An 18,828-nucleotide genomic window follows, 5' to 3' on the forward strand; every position below is an offset into this window, starting at 1 on the left:
TAAATAATATGTGTAGATTGAGCAGTGGCACCCGAGCAGGTATAAACATCACCATCACCTAGTGAAGCACATATTTCTATTCCACATTACTGAAGACTATAATTCAGTAGGTCTTGGGTTGGACCAGGACATGTGCATCCTGAAAAAGCTACTGGGGTATCGTGAAGGGAACTCCTAGTTAATAATCACTACTTTAGAGAATAAGTTAATAACAAGCAAGCTGTGTTTATTAGGAGACATTCCCATTGGTCAGAAACAACAAAAGTCCAATAGAATAAATTGCACATTTCTAATAAAAACTATGCTCCATAGTACATTATGCATTATAAGTATGCTTGGAAGTAGTTTCAGTCATGTACCATTCACTGACAATTTTACACAGAAAAGTATGTTTACCACTCTTTGCTCTCCTTATAACTTCCTCTTAACTATGATAGCTATCACTCCTCAACCAAGACAATTTTACAGAACCCTGAAAAAACCTGTACTGCCTCATGAGGCATTCAGTATTTAAATTCCCCTTTTTTCCCTTTTTTTAAAGCACATATATGATCTAATGAAAGCGATCTACATATTGCAAGGGCCACTAGTACGTGATAAATCCTCCCTGGAAAATTCCATTAAAATTCAAAATCAGAATGAATCAATAATTGTTGAAGCCAGGAGATGGATACAAAAGGATTCATTATACTATACTGCCCATTTTTAATATGTATGTAAAAAAATCATTTACACAGAACAAGAGTACTTGAATTAAGTTTAGAAAAAAAGATTATTCTTAGAAAAAGAAAAGAGGACAACCTGAAAAAGAAAATGACTTTTTTCCCTGCAACATCAACCAACCTCTTTGATCGTGATGATCCTGACTTGGATTTTTCTGAAGAGGAAGCTCCCTAAATGTTAAGAAAGAAATACAAAGATGAGTAAGACATTCAAAGAAACATCCCGACAATTAACTACTTCCTAACACCAAGATCTCTGATATAGTGAGATAATGAGATATTATTTATATGCCTAAAATATTTTTCTAAAAGGAACTTCAAAAACTAATTCTCGAGCCGGCCCGGTGGCTCAGGCGGTTAGAGCTCCATGCTCCTAACTCCGAAGGCTGCCGGTTCGATTCCCACATGGGCCAGTGGGCTCTCAACCACAAGGTTGCCAGTTCAATTCCTCGAGTCCCGCAAGGGATGGTGGGCTCCGCCCCCTGCAACTAAGATTGAACACGGCACCTTGAGCTGAGCTGCCGCTGAGCTCCCGGATGGGGATGGCTCAGGTGGTTGGAGCGCGTCCTCTCAACCACAATGTTGCCAGTTTGACTCCCGCAAGGGATGGTGGGCTGCGCCCCCTGCAACTAGCAAGGCAACTAGACCTGGAGCTGAGCTGCACCCTCCACAACTAAGATTGAAAGGACAACAACTTGACTTGGAAAAAAGTGCTGGAAGTACACACTGTTCCCCAATAAAGTCCTGTACCCCTTCCCCAATAAAAAAAAATTTAAAATCTGATTCTCATTTACTCTCAGATTTCCTTGATTTAAGATAATTTTCTCGGGTTTTATTAAATTGTTACTGTTAAATTTCATGGTGTGGGAGAGGATACACTACTCTCTCATGATCTTGGGCCAAATCAACAAGGACAAAACAAAGATGTAGAAATCATCAGATCCCAATAGAGGTACAGAGTTTTAAAGATCTAAAAGTGTGTCTTTTCTTTGTTTTCTATCCTAACATATGGCACAGAATACCTTCTATAATTTGTCTTGAGATACTAAATTTACCCTCATTTTGCCAGTATAATCAGTACATTTTACTGGATTAAACGCTTTACACTGAGTAGAAAGAATCCTAAAACGATAGCATAGGCCTAGGTATCACGTGAAGGACCTTAGGATGGGGTCCTATAATAATGCTTAAGTGGCTCTGAACATCCAATTTTGACAGATCTCAGAACCATGCAGTCTTGCCCATAACAACCACCTTGAACACCACTGTTGCAATACACAAGGTGTGATCAAACAAGAAGGTGAATGTTTAAATTTAAAAAATTATTACAGTGAAAGACAAGTTGCCATTAAACGCACTCAAAATACTACCCCTTGCTTTGAACACACTTACCCCATTGTTCTTGCCACTTTCTGAAGCAATTCTGGAAGTCCTCTTTCTTGAGCGTCTTTAGTTGCACTGTCATGGCTGCCTCTATGTCCTAAGTCGATTCAAAACGTTAACCTTTCGTGGTCATTTTGACTTTGGAGAAGAGCCAGAGGTCACACAGTGCCAGATCAGGTGAATAAGGTCAATGAGGACACACCATAATGTTTCTATTTGACAGAAATTGCCATACCAGAAGTGATGTGTGACTTTCCATTGTGATCACAAAAAACAGTGACTGCTGCTACCGAGTGTCATTCAATGGAAAGGCAGGAAGCAGTGTGTCGAACCTTAGTAACAGTGTGTGACAAGTTTCAACTTGTTTGGTGTAGTCATTCGGGTATGAGCTACAGTTGAGAGGAGGTGTGTGTGAAGGTGTGTCATAAATCATCCTCCATCATGACAATGCTCCGTGCCACACATCACTTCTGATATATATGGGAATTTCTGTCAAAAACATTATAGTGTATCCTCATCCAACTTAGTCACCAGATCTGGCATCATGCAACTTCTGGCTCTTCCCTAAAGTCAAAATGATTCAGGACATTTAGGCAGCCACGACAGCGCAACTAAAGACACACATGAAAGAGGACTTCCAGAACTGCTTCAAAAAGTGGTAAGAACGATGGGATAAGTGTATTTGAAGCGAGGGGGAGTATTCTGAGGGGGATTAATAGTAATGTGTCTTTTACTGTAATAATTTGTTTTATTTAAATATTCACCATATTGTTTGATCACACCTCGTGGTAATGTTCAAATATCTATTAGCAAGCCTTCCATTATCTGACTTTAGGCATACTACTGACACAAACCACAATAATAACAAAATCAATAAACACCTTCTATGAAATGGACAACTACGCAAAATAAAGCATCATAGCAATACTTGGTTATAACAGTAATCTTAAACACATGCATGTATTAAATAGAAGCAATCTGATGACATATACTCCAGTTGGCTATTAGTAACAAATATCTTTTATATGTTTCAAATTATTCTTACCTCTTCCTTACTGTTTTCCATCATATCAGAGTTATTTCCAGAACCACTGATTTTATCTTAAGAGAAGAAATAAAAACATTATTTATCTCTACAGTAGATTATCAAACAGAACACCAATACCAACTACTCCACAAACCCATTTTTCAATCTATGAAGTATGACAGTATTGGTAATGTTACTCATATTAAAATATTCCTAGAAGAGTTTTATGACTAGAATCACTCTCTTTTGACAAACTAAACCCTTCTAAAAAAGCATTCATTTCTAAAAAGAGTAGTTTGATATCAAAACATTTCATACTATAATTTTCTAAGTCATATTCTCTTATAAGAAAATTTATGCTTTATCTTCTACTAAAAATAAACCCATTATTATTATTAAAATTGTATTTCCCTTCACCATAAGACACTGGAAAAATAACAGCAAACTAAACCTAAAGAAAGCACAGTGAAGGAAATAATTAAGATTAGAGTGGAAATTAATGAAACAGGGAATAGATAAAAACAATAGAGAAAAATCAATGAAACTAAAAGTTATAGTCATGCCTCAGTATCTTCCGGGATTTGGTTCCAAACCCCCTGTGGATACCAAAATATTTGGAAGCTCAAGTCCCTTATAGAAAATGATGTAGTATTTGCATATAACCTACACACATCCTCTCATATACTTGAAATCATCTCTAGATTACTTAGAATACCTAATACAATTTAAATACTATGTAAATAGCTGTTATACTGTATTGTTTAAAGGAATAACGACAAGAAAAAAAGTCTGTACATATTCAGTACAGTTGCAACCATCATAGGCCTAACTACATACTAGTACACGTCTGCAACAACACAATATCTTTTTTCCAAGTACTTTCCATTCGTGTTTGGTTGAATTTGTAGATGTAGAACCTGTGGAAACAGAGGGCCAACTGTAATTTTTTTGAAAAGACGAACAAAATTGATAAACCTTAAATTAGACTGACCAAGAGAAAGAGACAAGACTCCAATTATACAATCAAAAATTAAAGAGGGGATTTTACTACCTACTTTAAAGAAATAAAAGGATTATAAAGAAATATCATGAACTGTATACCAAGAAATTAAGATAACCTAAATTATATGTACAAATTCTTAAACACACACACACCACTGAAACTGACTTAAGAATAAACAATATGAACACACCTATAACTGAAGAGACTGAATTAGGAATCAAAAAACTACCCACAACGTAAAACAAAAGTCCAGATGGCTTCACCACTGAATTACACCAAAATAGTAAAAGCAGACTTAATACAAATTCTTCACAAATTCTTCCAATAAAAAAGCAGGGAACATTTTCCAACTCATTTTGATACCAGTATCATACCAAAACCAGAAAAGATACCACAAAAAGAGAAACCTGAGACCAATATCACTTATGAATATAGATGCACAAGTCCTCAACAAAATACTAGCAAACTTCAAAAGAATAAAAAACAAGTCTTTTTCCCACAGACTGAAACTATTTGCAAAAGACACATCTGATAAAGGACTATTATCTAAAATATACAAAGAACTTTTAAGCCTCAACAATAATAAAATGACATGATTAAAGACAGGCAAAAAACTGAAGACGGGAAGGCCCAGTGGCTCGAGTGCCATGCTCCTAACGCCAAGGTCGCCGGTTCGATTCCCACATAGGTCAGTGAGCTGCGCCTTCTATAGCTAAGATTGTGAACAATGGCTCTCCCTGGAGCTGGGCTGCCGTGAACAGCCAGAGTTCGGCGTGAGCTGCGGCAGGCTGCTGTGTACTGCCAAGGGCTTCTGTGTGCTGCCGTGGGCTGCCGCGGGCTATGGTGTGCTGCCAGGAACGGTCAGTGGCCAGCGTGAGTGACTGGCAGCCAGCAAAAGCTGCTGTGAGTGGCCAACCGATGACTGGTGACTGATTGCCTCAGCTGGGGGGAGCGCAAGGCTCATAATGCCAGCATGGGCCAGGGAACTGTGTCCTACACAACTAGACTGAGAAACAATGGCTTGAACTGGTTTTGGGAGGGAAGGGAAGGCAAAAGAAAGGGGGGGGGGAAAAGAACTGAAGACACCTTACCAAAAAAGATACACAGATGGCAAATAAACATATAAAAAGATGCTCCACATCATATGTCATTAGGGAACTGGAAATTAAACAAGATAACACTACAGACCTACTAAAACGGACAAAATGCACAACACTGACACCACCAAATGCTGGTGAGGATGTGGACCAACAGAAACTCTCATTCACTGCTCAAAGGAATTCAAAATGGTACTGCCACTTTGGAAAATATTTTGGCAGCTTCTTACAAAATTACCCATATTCTTACTATATGATCCAGCAATCATGCTCCTTGATATTTACCCAAATGTTAAAAACTATGTCTACTCCAAAATCTACACACAGATTCTTATAAACATCTTTATTTTATATAAACATTTTTATTTATATAAATATCTTTATAAGTAGCTTTATTTATAATTGTCAAAATGTGAAAGCAACCATGATATCTTTTAGAAGGTGAATGGATAAACTAACTAGTACATTCAGATAATGAAGTATTATTCAGCGCTAAAAAGAAATGAGTTATCGAGCCATAAAAAGAGATGGAGGAACCTTGAATGCATATTACTAAGTGAAAGAAGCTAAGCTGAAAAGGCTATGTACTGTATGATTCCAAATACAGTGGTACCTGTTTTCGAACATAACCCGTTCTGGAAGACTTTTCAGGTTCTGAAATGCTCGAAAACAGCCGACAGCTAGGCCTCAGGATCTTGCACTCGGCAAAAGCCACGTGACATGTTAGACTTTCCGAGACGTGTTCGAAACCGAACCATTTACTTCTGGGTTTACGGCATTCGTAAACCGAAATGTTCGTCAACAGAGACATTCAAAAACGGAGGTACTACTGCATATGACATTCTGGAGAAGGCAAAGCTATGGAGACAGTAAAAAGATCAGTGCTTGCCGGGGCTAGGGGTAAGGAAGGATTTTTAGTGCAATGAAACTAACCTGTATGATACTATAATGGTAGACATATGTCATTATACATTGGTCAAAATCCCTAGAATAAACAACACCAAGAGTGAAAAATAATGCCAACTACGGGTTTGGGGTATGACTTGTCAATGTAGGTTCATCTATTGTAACAAACGTATGACTGTGGTGCAAGATGATAACACTGGGGGAGGTTGTTCATGTGTGGGGAGGAATAGATAGAGAATCTCTGTACTTTCCACTCAATTTTTCTGTGAACCTAAAACCACTCTAAAATATAAAATCTATTTTAAAAAACTCAAAAAAAAAGGGAACTTCCTCAACTATCTATAAAATACCCAGAAGTATCACACTTAATGGTGAAAGACTGAAGCTTCCCCCTCTAAGATCAGAAATAGGACAAGAAACTCCACTCTTGCCACTTCTATTCAAGATTGTAATGAAGGGTCTAGCCAGAGTAAGTAGGCAAGAGAAAGAAATAAAAGGCATCAAGATTGAAAAGGAGGAAATAAAACAACAGTTAATCAGCAAACAATACAAGTTTGAACTGCACAATCACAAATATGTGATTTTTTTTTTCAATAAATACAGTCAGCCCTCAATAGCCACAGGTTTCCCATCCATGGATTCAAACAACCTTAGATCAAAGACAGTATTTTCGATCCACAGTTGGGAATCGGTGGATGCGGAAGGCCAACTGCATGCATTGTTCTATGCCATTTTATATAAGGGACTTGAACATATGCATATTTTAGTATCAGCAAGGAGTCCTGGAACCAATTCCCCATAAATACCAAGGGATGACTGTAGTAAGAGGTTGAAAAGGATACAAGAACAATATACAAAAATCAACTGTATTTCTATATACTTGCAAAGAATGATCTGAAAGTAAAATTAAGAAAACAATCCATTGACAATAGCATCAAAAAGAGCAAAATATTTAGGAACAAATTTAATGAAAGAAGTGCAAAACTTATATTCTGAAAACTACGAAACAACACTGAAATAAATTGGAGATCTAAATCATGGAAAAAATATCATATGTTCATGAATTGGAAGACTTAACATTGTTAAGATGGCAATACTCTCCAAACTGATCTACAGATCCAATGTAATCCCTGTTAGAATCCCAGCTGAATTCTTTGTAGAAATTGACAAGTTCATTCTAAAATTCATATAGAATTAAAAGTGACTCAGAATAGCCAAAACAAACTTTAAAAAGAAAATAGGAAGACTAACACTTTGAGATTTCAAATCTTACTGTAAAACAACTGTAGTGAAGACAGTGTAGCACTGGCAAAAGGGCAGACACACGGATCAGTCAAAAGAACTTAAAGTCCAGAAATAAACCCATGTATCTATGGTTAACTGATTTTCAACATGGATGCCAAAACGACTCAATCTGGAAAGAATACTCGTTTCAACAAAGGGTGCCAACATAACTGTGAATTCACATGCAAAAAATGAAGTTGGAGCCCTGTCTCATACCACATTGAAAAATTAACTCTAAATGCATCAAAGACCTAAAAGCTAAAACTATAAAACCATGAAAGAAAATACAGAGGTAAATCTTCATGACCTTGGATTTAGTAATGGATTCTTAGGTATGACACCAAAAGCACGAGCAACAAAACAAAGTTAGATAAATTGGACATCATCAAAATTAAAATGTGTTGTGCTGCAAATAACACCACCAGGAAATTAAAGACAACCAACAGAAAGGGAGAAAATACTGCAAATCATTTATCTGACCCAAATGTCCAATGACAGATGAATGATAAACTAAATATAGTGTATACATACAATGAAATCCTATTTGGCCTTATAAACAAAGGAAAGTTTGATACATGCTACAACAATGATGAACCTTGAAGACATGCTAAAGTAAAATAAGAAAGACAAAAAAAAACGACAAATATTGTATGATCCAACTTATATGCGTTTCTGAAGTAGTCAAATTCATGGAGACAGAATGCAGAATAGTGGATGCTAGGGGTTAGGTGGAGAGGGAATTGGGAAGTTAAGTGTTAAATGGGAACACAGTTTCAATTGGGGAAGATGAAAAATTTTAGAAATTTTAGAAATGAAGGACTGATTAGTAACTTCCAGTGTTAGGCAGAGTTAGGTTTGGAGGTAGGGAGGTAAGCATAATTATAAAAGGGCAAGATGAGTAATCTGTACGTTGACTGTAGTGGTGGGTACATAAATCAACCAAGGTAATAAAATTGTATAGAGGTTAATAAAAACACACACAAGTATAAGTAAAACTGAGGAAATGTGAATCAGATTCACAGATACCAATAACCTGGTTATGATAATATATTATAGTTTTATAAAATGTTACCATTGTGGGAAACTGGGAAGAGTGTACAAGAGCTCTGTATTAGTTGTTACAACTGCATATTAATCTAAAAGTATCTCAATAAAATGTCAATTTATAAAAACTCTTAGAAAACTAGGAATAGAAGGGAACTTTCTCAATTTGATAAAGAACATTTACAAATACATATATAGGAAACATCACACTTAACGGAGAAAGACTGTATGCTTTCCCACTAAGATCAGAAACAACAAGAGGATGTCTGCTACCGCCATTCTTCTTCAATATGAATTAAAAGGCACACAGATGGAAAGGACGAAATAAAACTGATCTTATTTGCAAACAACAAGATTAAGTAGAAAATCCCATGGAATCAACAAGGTGGAAAAAAAAGCTTTCTAGAGCAACTTCACAGAATAAAAAAGACAATTTAATTCCAATATACTTGTAATGAACAATTGAATCTGAAATTTAAATGCAAGGTAATTTAAAACAGCACCAAAAAAAACGAAGCAGGGCTTGCCCGGTGGCTCAGGCGGTTAGAGCTCCATGCTCCTAACTCCGAAGGCTGCCGGTTCGATTCCCACATGGGCAGTGGGCTCTCAACCACAAGGTTGCCAGTTCAATTCCTCGAGTCCCGCAAGGGATGGTGGGCAGCGCCCCCTGCAACTAAGATTGAACACGGCACCTTGAGCTGAGCTGCTGCTGAGCTCCTGGATGGCTCAGTTGGTTGGAGCGCATCCTCTCAACCACAAGGTTGCCGGTTCAACTCCCACATGGGATGGTGGGCTGTACCCCCTGCAACTAGCAATGGCAACTGGACCTGGAGCTGAGCTGTACCCTCCACAACTAAGACTGAAAGGACAACAAGCTGAACGGCACCCTCCACAACTAAGATTGAAAGGACAACAACTTGACTTGGAAAAAAGGCATGGAAGTACACACTGTTCCCCAATAAAGTCCTGTAATCTTTCCCCAATAAAAAAAAGTTAACCAAACTTAAGAAAGGCTAGTAAAAAAAAAACAAAGCACTTATGTAAAAATCTAACAAAGTATGTGCAAGATTAGTATGTGGATAACTACAAAACACTGGTCCCTCTCAGAGTTTCTACTGACTTTTTTTCCTGAGTATGGACTAAACATTCTTATCCTTTGCATGTGTCAGGATGTTAACTATACAGTTTTATTGGGGAAAGGATTTGAAGAGCAAATGTTCTATAAACTTTTATTTTTCTGTTCTCTATTCTCAGATTGGATAATTTCTATTAGTTTATATCATCAAATTTACTGATACTTCTACTGCTACTACTAATCTATTAAGTACAAACAATGATTTGTTATTCAGAAATTACATTTTTCAGTCTTAGAATTTCAAATTGGTTTTTTTAAAGATTCTATATCTGTGCTGAGATTTCCTATTTGTCCTTTGAACATAAATATTCATTCTTGTATGCTAAATTCAACATTTGAGTCATCTGTGGTTTGGTCTCTATTGACTGCCTTTCCTTTTCAGCATGGGTCACATTTCCTCTTTCTTCATCTATGTTGGATACTCAACATTTTGAAAGGTAAAGTGGAGACATTGCATTCCATTATATTCTTCCAAAGAGGTGGCATTTTTGTTAACAGTTAACTTAGCTAAACTGAAACCCCAAACATTCTACCCTATAGTCGAAGCAGCTGAAAGCTTTGTTCTGTTCTTTTAGACGTAACTGGGATGCCTGGAACGTGGACTGCACTTGAGCAATTCAACCAGAGATACGATCACTTTTGCAGATTTTGGAACTCCCAATCTGTAGCTCTCTTTTAGGTGGGACCCGCCCCCCTCACTTTACTAAAGATGCTGTATCAACTCCCCCCCAGTTTGTGTCTGCTTTTTGTCACTGTTCAGTTCCTTCATATCAGTCTTCAGTATATTGGACAGAGTTTACAATTGGTAGCTATGGGAAATATCTTGTCTAAATGGAGCTACTCTGCCACTACCAGAAGTAGAACTTCCCAACAGACTACAAAACACAGAAGTCTGACAATATAACTCCATTCTAAAAATAAAAAGAACTTTAAACAAATATTTAATGCTAGTTAGGTTTTCTTTATTGTGATGGTATGGTTAGCAGATTTGAAAACTAGATGGGTACAATGAGGACCGAGCAAATGAGTACATAAATTGAGTATAATGGGATCCAGGTTTCTTTCTATTGGAGAAAGAAGTTAAAATATGAAAAGAGGAAGGCTAAAATGAAGTCTGTGGTATCAAATTAGAATTAAAAGCATCAATATCAACTCATGAAAATATGTTGGCTTTCTCTGTGAAAGGACCTGGAAGCACAGACATCCTGCTGGCAATGGGCACATCATACACCCGGATCTTACTTTCTAAATACTACATCCCACTAAAGGGAATCAGAACTCCTTGGAGAAATAACTGATTCCAGGGCTGGGGAAGGGACAGTGCAAAGTAAACACAGAACATCTTGTGAGGGCGGTAAGTAAGGAAGTGCTCAAGGATCATGAAACTTTGTGAAAATGTTAGCAGGAACCGTGAAAATGTTAGCAGGAACCATACAGAATGGGTTCCCACTAGCCAATACTGACTGGTACATTTGAGCATTGAAATAAATGATAGTGAATATCCATGGGGGAGAATCTTTCCTTATAGTAATATACCAACTAAAACACAGAAGGAATGATAGATTAGAACACCACCATTTTGTAATATATCATTCAGGCATGAAATCATGAGTGGATAGTGTGGTAGGCAGAATTTCTGTGAGTTGTCCCAGGATTTCATGCCCCCAATCCCCAGAACCTGTGAATTATGAGGAAATATCACTCCTGTGATTATGCTATGAAAAACGGCACAGTTGACTTTAAAACTGAGAGGTTATAGAAGGAAGGTAAGAGGAAAGGGAGCCTAATCTAATCACGTGAGTCCTGAAAAGCAGAAAAATTTCCCCAGCTGGTGGCAAAATGTGGGAGAAGAAGCAAGCAAAAGGGTAAGTCAGAGAGATTCAAAGCATGAGAAAAGCTCCATGTGCCGTGGCTGGGTGTGAAGATGAAGAAGGCCATGTGAGAAGAAATGCGAACAGCCTGAAGGAGCTGAGAGAGAGACTCTTGACCAATAGCCAGCAAGAAACTGGGGACCTCAGACCTAAAACCACAAGGAACTGAATTCAGCCAACAACCTCAATTAGCAATGGAAATGGATTTTTCCAGAACCTCTTGAAAGGAACTTAGTCTTACTGACACTGACTTTGGTTTTGTGATATCCTGAGCAAAGCCCAGCAAAGCCCACTGGACTCCTAACCTACAGAAGTTATTTACAGTGAGCTAATAAATTTGGATTGTTTTAAGCTGCAAAGTTCGTGGTAATTTGCAATAGAAAATACATAAATTAAATTTTGATGATGAAAGGAATATCTACATAGTTTCAGAGTAATCTCCAACAAATTACTTATTAGTTACAAAGGAATAAATAAATTATAGTGGATTAATATAGCAAAACAACCATAATCAAGTAACCTAAGTTAACATCACCAATAAAAGGAAAAATCGTGCGCCTTGTGAAACAATGTACTGATAAGAACATAACACCACTTATGTAATCCTGCCAAAAATAACCTGAATCTAATTATAACTAACCAAACAAATCCACACTGAGGGACAATCACCAAATGTCATGGTTCCAACAGACAGAAAAATTATTTGAGATTTAAAAAGACTCAAGAGACAACTATATGCAATGTGTGATCTTCAACTGGATCCTGGACTTACCTATAAAAACACAGTTGGGGCAATTTGTGAATTAAGAATAGAAACTGTGGATTAGATAAATATGTATACATATTTAGTTTTACCCATCTGTTTACCCTTCCCATTGCTATTCATTACTTCCTGTGTTTTGGTATTGACATTTCAAATTATTTTCCTTCTGATCTAATAAAACTCTTTAGTGTTTCCTCTATTGTAGGTCTGCTAACATCAAGTTATCGCTTTCTGTTTGTCTTTATTCCAACTTCACTTTTGAAAGACGTTTTCACTGAACATACATAGCTATAGCGCTATGTTGGCAATTATTTTCATTTGGCACTTTAAAGAAATCATTTCCTTGTCATCTAGCTTCCTATCAGTGTTATTGTTGTTCCTTTGAAAGCAATGACATTTTTCCCTCTGACTGCCTATAAGATTTTTCTCTTGGTTTTTGTACTTTAGGAGTTCAATTATGATATGCCTAGTTTTAGCTTTCTTTATATTTATTCTGCTTGGGATTCAGACTTTCATGAATCTGTGGCTTGATGTCTTTCATCACTTTTAGAAAATGCTCTCAGCCAATCTTCAAATTCAGCTTCTGATCCATTCTACCTCTTCTCTCTTTCTAGAATTCTAATTATACATATGGCTTAACTTTTCACTGTGATCTAACTCTCTTACACTTTTTGTACATATTGTGTTTGTGTGTGCATGCCCATGTGTGTATTCAGCTTTTATATATGTAGCTATCTGTGAAATCCTCAAAACAAGTCATGGTAATCATCACAAGATAAAGGATACTTTAAAAAAGGAGAAAGGGAGGTAGAGAGAGGTTAAAGTGTTTTCATAATTTGAAAACATGCACCAAATCTATTCAGAGAAGTTATCGAACAACATAAAAATTTAACTCATAATACATGAATAACTGCTAGGACAACGTATCTCTGTACTGTTCCCACTTTTTCTAATATTACCTATTTTTCAGTCAATATTCTTCACCCTCTCTATAAGACATTTCCATTACACATAAAACCGGAAGCACATCCTTCTCTAAGCACCTATAACCAGAAAACCTTACATTATCACTTATCTAAATTATTATAAAATCTCCAATATCAGAAATTATGTAAATACTAGATACAGGGGGTCTATTAAAGCCTTTAATAGCTGCTCACCCCAAAAAATAAATGAAAAACAGATTAGAAGATATTGCACATCCTTTTTCAATTTACCTGTGCTTTGGTTCATCATAAGTCTTGGAGGAGAACTTGTTTCTTCAGAGTCTTCTGATGAGTGTGCCAGGAAGTCATGAAGCTTCTGCACCAGTGTATTCAATTTGCTTTCACTACAAAAACAAAATGTAAAGAATGTCTTTAATTAGACTGTCATGTATTTAATTAAATGTAAAGTTCTAACAAACTGAAACTATGTCTATACTGTAAGTTGTCTAAAATAGTGCATATATGAAATAAAAATTAAAGGATATGAATTTTATTTATTTCTCTGAGGATATGAAAACATGAGTAACACAGTGTACCTGTATAGTTAGGAACAAAATATAATTTAAATAAAATGCTGATGTGATTTTGCTTTATATCATTTAAAATAATAATTCAGTAATTTATCAAATGTGTTTACTGAGCACTTATCTATGGAAGTCTTTTGGTATTTTTTTTTTATTACTCTATCTTTTGCTTGGCACAGAATAATTGTATGAATGACTGATACAAAGATAATTAAAACATAGAACAGGACTTAGAAGAGCTCACAGATTTTCAGGGAAATATTTATGTAACTAAATTATTACAGTATATCCTGTTAAGTTATGTAACAGGTTATAAAAAGTTAAACGTTTCAAAATGCAAAAAAAAACATACACCTTATTTCTAATAAAATATTTCCTAAACTTTAAAGCAAGGTGAAAATAGATAAAATTGACTTCATCAGAATTCAAAACTTTTGTGTATCAAGAGAAAAGGGTTTTAAAAGCCAGTTTATAATATATAACCTTTAAAAGTTTTAATAATATAAATAATTCTTACAATTAAACAATAAAAAGACAAAACACCCAATTTAAAATTGGGCAAAGGACTCAGTCATACATTTCTCCAAATAAGTTATACAAATGGCTAGCATATATACAAAAAATGCTCAAGATTATTACTCATTCGGAAAATGTGAATCAAAACCACAATAAAATACTATTTTACACTCATTATAATGAAGAACTTTCAAAATGAAAAACAAGGGTTGGCAAGGATATAGGGAAATTGAAACACACATGCATTACTAGTGAGAATGTAAAATGGTGTAGTCACTGTAAAAAAGTTTAGTAGTAACTCAAAAAGTTAACATAGAGTTACCAAATGACCCAGCAATTCCACTCCATTCTCTTGGATAAAGAATGAAAACATATGCCCACACACAAAAAAGAGACTGTACATAAATATTCATGGCAGAAATATTCATAATAGCCAAAAAGTGGAAAGGACTCAAATGTCCATCAACTAATGAATAAACAACGGAATATTTTACCCCAATAAAAAGGAATGAAATACCATTCATGATATAAAACATGGATGACCCTTGAAAACATGCTAAAGAAAGCAAAAACAAAATATCACACATACTGGATGACTCCATTTATATGAAATGTCCAGAATAGGCAAATCCACAGAGACAAAAGTAGATTCGTGGTTTCCAAGGGATGTAGGAAGAACAGAATTGGGAGGTATGGGCTATCTTTTGGGCGCAATGAAAATGTTCTCGAATTAGAAAGTGGTGACAGTTGTACAATATGGTGAATTTACTTTTTTAAGAAATCCACTGAATTGTATTCTAAATGGTTTAAATGGTGAATTTTATCTTAATAAAAAAGGTGAAAAAGAGGAAGAAATTCAAAAATATACATATCTATTTACACAAAAAATAAAACTTGCATATACACCCTCCAAAAAATAATCAAAATTTAAAAGACAAACTTGAAAACAAAGAAATAAAACACCCTTACTAAAAAAAATACTAAATTCCTAGTAAATTAATAAAAAACAGTTTTTAAAGGGAATACAACTAACAAAAAAATTAGTAAAAAAATTACTCAAACTTCACTTAGAATCAACAAAATGAACATTAAAACAATGTGAATCAGGTAAGCGATTTATCAGGCCTTGCTGAGCCAGGCACAACCCCCATTCAAGCACTGGGGCACTGGGCCCCAGGGCTATTTTGCTGTTTGGTCAGGAAGAGCACAAGGTATATAGGGAAAGAAAAAGAAATGAGATAACAGACATACTGCAACCAGAGATTGTGTGGGAGATTTTGGTTGTTTTATTTTGGTGGAGAGGGTTGTTTTACAAAATTTTGAAACAAACTCGCCTCTAGAATAAAGGTACCAAGAGGATAGGATTTCTACTTTTTGCTATAACATTCCTTTGGAAAAGAGTCAGATGTACAAGGAAAAAAGTTATCAAGTCACTCGGTGTCCTTAATCCTAAATTAGAAAATGAAACCAGAGGAAATGATGCTACATGTCAACCCACAGCACACAAAATTCCTTGTAACCAAAATTTTAAAGAATGAAAGATGTCATTCTACATCTCATAGCATCAACAGATTACCAACAAGCAAAAAAAATTGTTTAGAAGTGAAAGGAGTACACTTAACCAGCAGAATGATGACTGTCCCACTCGTTCCTGTAACTCACAGCAATCCAACCACAAAGCCAGCTTAACTATCACTTGAATTCATGCTGCAGCTTGCCAAATTCAGGACTACGGATAAATCAGTGCAGCCCATTATTAGTACCACCACACACAAAAATTTAAACAATTCAATCAGAACATTTTTCTTTTGTAAAGTACAGCATTTTTAGGCATAAATATGTATGTGTTATACTATAAATTATGAGATCAGGTAGAAGCACAATGGTGAAAAAAATTTGATACTTAAAAAATTTTGCCCAATGTGATATGTAGATGATGTATTACAGAACTGTACACCTGAAAGCTATGTTAAACTTTACCAACAATTGTGACCCCAATAAACTTTAATTAAAAAAAAAATTGCCCATTCATTTGAAAAATCTGAGGGTGGATATGATTTTTGGAAATAGCCAAATGTCATTTAGAATCAAACATATTACATAATGAAAGATTATCTAGTTGGGTAAAATTAGTTTTTGCCAAAATCCAAAGCATTCCTGAAGATTTATTTTATTACGTGTGACTTCTAAATTGGTTACAAAAGGCGAGTTCTCAAAATGTCCTCAAGAAACACATTATCAATGCTATCAGTATGGCCTCCCTGAGTGATTGCTTAGAAGGGAAGTACTCATTTGCATATAAAAGCTCTAACGTCAGCTAAAAGTCTGCCTCATTTCTAGAGTTACCTTAGAAATGGTCCTTGGAATTGTCTAAGTCTTATTTGTGGAAATATTTTAAACACACCAAAACCAACTGCATAAAAGGCAGTACTCAATCCTTTTGCAAACTGAAGAATGCGGGCACAACTGTCCACATTACCTTATCAATTTTACAGTTGTGAACCACTAAAAGTGGTTTTAAAAATCCAGACATAGTTGACCCTCACTTCCTCCCTCTACCAAAATGTGAAACTGACTCAACTAGTACTATATATTTCTTAACTCTGGGTTCTAGATAGAAGTCCTTTAAATGATCCTTTAAAAAAGTGGTTAATGGCGGCCTGATGGCTCAGTTAGAGCACAGTGCTCATAACAACAAGGTCGCTGGTTGGATTCCCACATGGGCCAGTGAACTGTGCCCTCCACAACTAGATTGAAAAGACAATGACTTGACTTGGAGCTGATGGGTCCTGGAAAAACACACTGTTCCCCAATACTCCCCAATAAAAACTAATTTAAAAACAAAATAGAAGTGGTTAAAAATCTCCACTAAAGAACGTGTTCCGCATTCATGTTCACAGCCACACTATTACAATGTGGGCTAGATGTAGATAACCTATGAGGTTTGACCTGCCTATCTGCAAGTGGACCCAAAAAAAAATTCTAAATTCCTAATATAAGCAAGCCAGTCACATCATTAATGAATGGATTCAGACAAGTTTCGAGTCCTAATTGTCAGTGTTTTTAACTATGGGCCATGTTCCTTCCTTGAATGTTTTATAGATAGATAGATGATAGATAGATAGATAGATAGATAGATAGATAGATAGATAGATAGAAATTTTTTTCCCATGAGGAATTGTGGAGTTCCAAATATTAGTATTTCACCTCACTTGCACTATAAGTTTTGATAATTATATGCGTAAAGGAACCAGCCTTTTTTTTTTATTATTAAACTTTTCGTTTTGAGGTAATTGTAGATTCACATACAGTTGTAGAAAGATACTGTGTATCTGTTACCCTGTTTCCCATAATGGTAACATCTTACAAAACTATTTCTTGTTTTGTTTTGTTTTCACCCATTCATCTACCTGCTCCCATAGATGGGCTACTGTCTTTAAAACAGAAATGAACCACATGGAGTCTTGGAAATTTGGGTATATGATCAAGGGTCTATTGACCAAAATGTTTTTTACAGAAAAATCAATGGTAATTAAAATTTCTTGTTCACTTCATGATTGTTTAATAGCATATTATAACCCAAATTGGAAAGGAATAGTAAATTATCTCTGTTCACAGATGACATTTATTTTCTTACATGACTTCTAAATTGATTACAAGAAGCGAGTTCTCAAAATGTCCTCAGGAATGACATCATTATTGCTATACAGAAAACAAGGATATCACCAAAAAATTCTTAAACAGTTAATAAACATGCTTGGTGAATATGAAAATCAACATGTAAAAATCAACTTTAATTTTTAAAAAAATCAGTTGCAATTCAATAACCAACAATTAACAATCCAGAAAGGAAATTAAGAAAATAATTCCATTTACAATAGCATCAAAAAGAATTAAATATTTAAGAAAAAATTTAACCAAGGAGGTAAAAGACTTATACACTGAAAACTGTAAAACAGCAATGTTTTTATTGCTGAAAGAAATTAAAGACACCAATAAATGAAAAGCTACCATGTGTTCATGGATTGGAAGAATCAATATTGTTCAGATGACAATACTACCCAAACTGATCTACAGATTTAATTCAATTCCTATCAAAATCCCAACAGCAATTTTTGCAGAAATAGAAAATCCCATCCTAAATTTCATGAGGAATCGTGAGAAATCCTGAATAGCCCAAACAATTGTGGGATGGGTGAAGTTGGAGAACTCACACTTCCTGATTTCCAAAACTAACTGCAGAGCCAAAATAATCAGAATACTGTGGTACTGGACCAAGCACAAACATATCGACCAATGGAGTAAAGAACCCAGAAATAAACCCTTGCATATATATGGTCAATTGATTTTCAACAACAGTGTCAAGATCATTCAATGAGGAAAGGAAAGTCTTTTCTAAGAAATACTGCTAGGAAAACTGGATATAAAACATGCAAAAGAATGAAGTTGGACTCTTGCCTAATACCACATACAAAAATTAGCTCAAAATGCATCAAAGATCTAAAGAGAGGTTGGAACTATTAAACTCTTAGAAGAGTTTGGTGTCTTATGACACCAAAAGCACAGG

General features: G+C 35.5%; 1 protein-coding gene across 14 annotated transcripts in view; it reads right to left on the bottom strand.

Moving 5' to 3' along the window:
• The window catches only part of ATRX (ATRX chromatin remodeler), a 251,139-nt gene that overhangs the window by 190,647 nt on the left and 41,664 nt on the right, over positions 1 to 18,828 (bottom strand). For all 14 annotated transcript variants that reach the window (XM_019716363.2, XM_074323977.1, XM_074323981.1 and 11 more), the window contains 3 exons: positions 13,453 to 13,565; positions 3,151 to 3,206; positions 844 to 893 (listed from right to left, as the gene is read on the bottom strand). In XM_019716363.2, the coding sequence (XP_019571922.2) occupies positions 844 to 893; positions 3,151 to 3,206; positions 13,453 to 13,565 (219 nt within the window). The remainder of the gene's footprint in view (positions 1 to 843; positions 894 to 3,150; positions 3,207 to 13,452; positions 13,566 to 18,828) is intronic.

Source organism: Rhinolophus sinicus, chromosome X, assembly GCF_036562045.2.
Source record: "Rhinolophus sinicus isolate RSC01 chromosome X, ASM3656204v1, whole genome shotgun sequence".
NCBI lineage: Eukaryota > Metazoa > Chordata > Mammalia > Chiroptera > Rhinolophidae > Rhinolophus > Rhinolophus sinicus.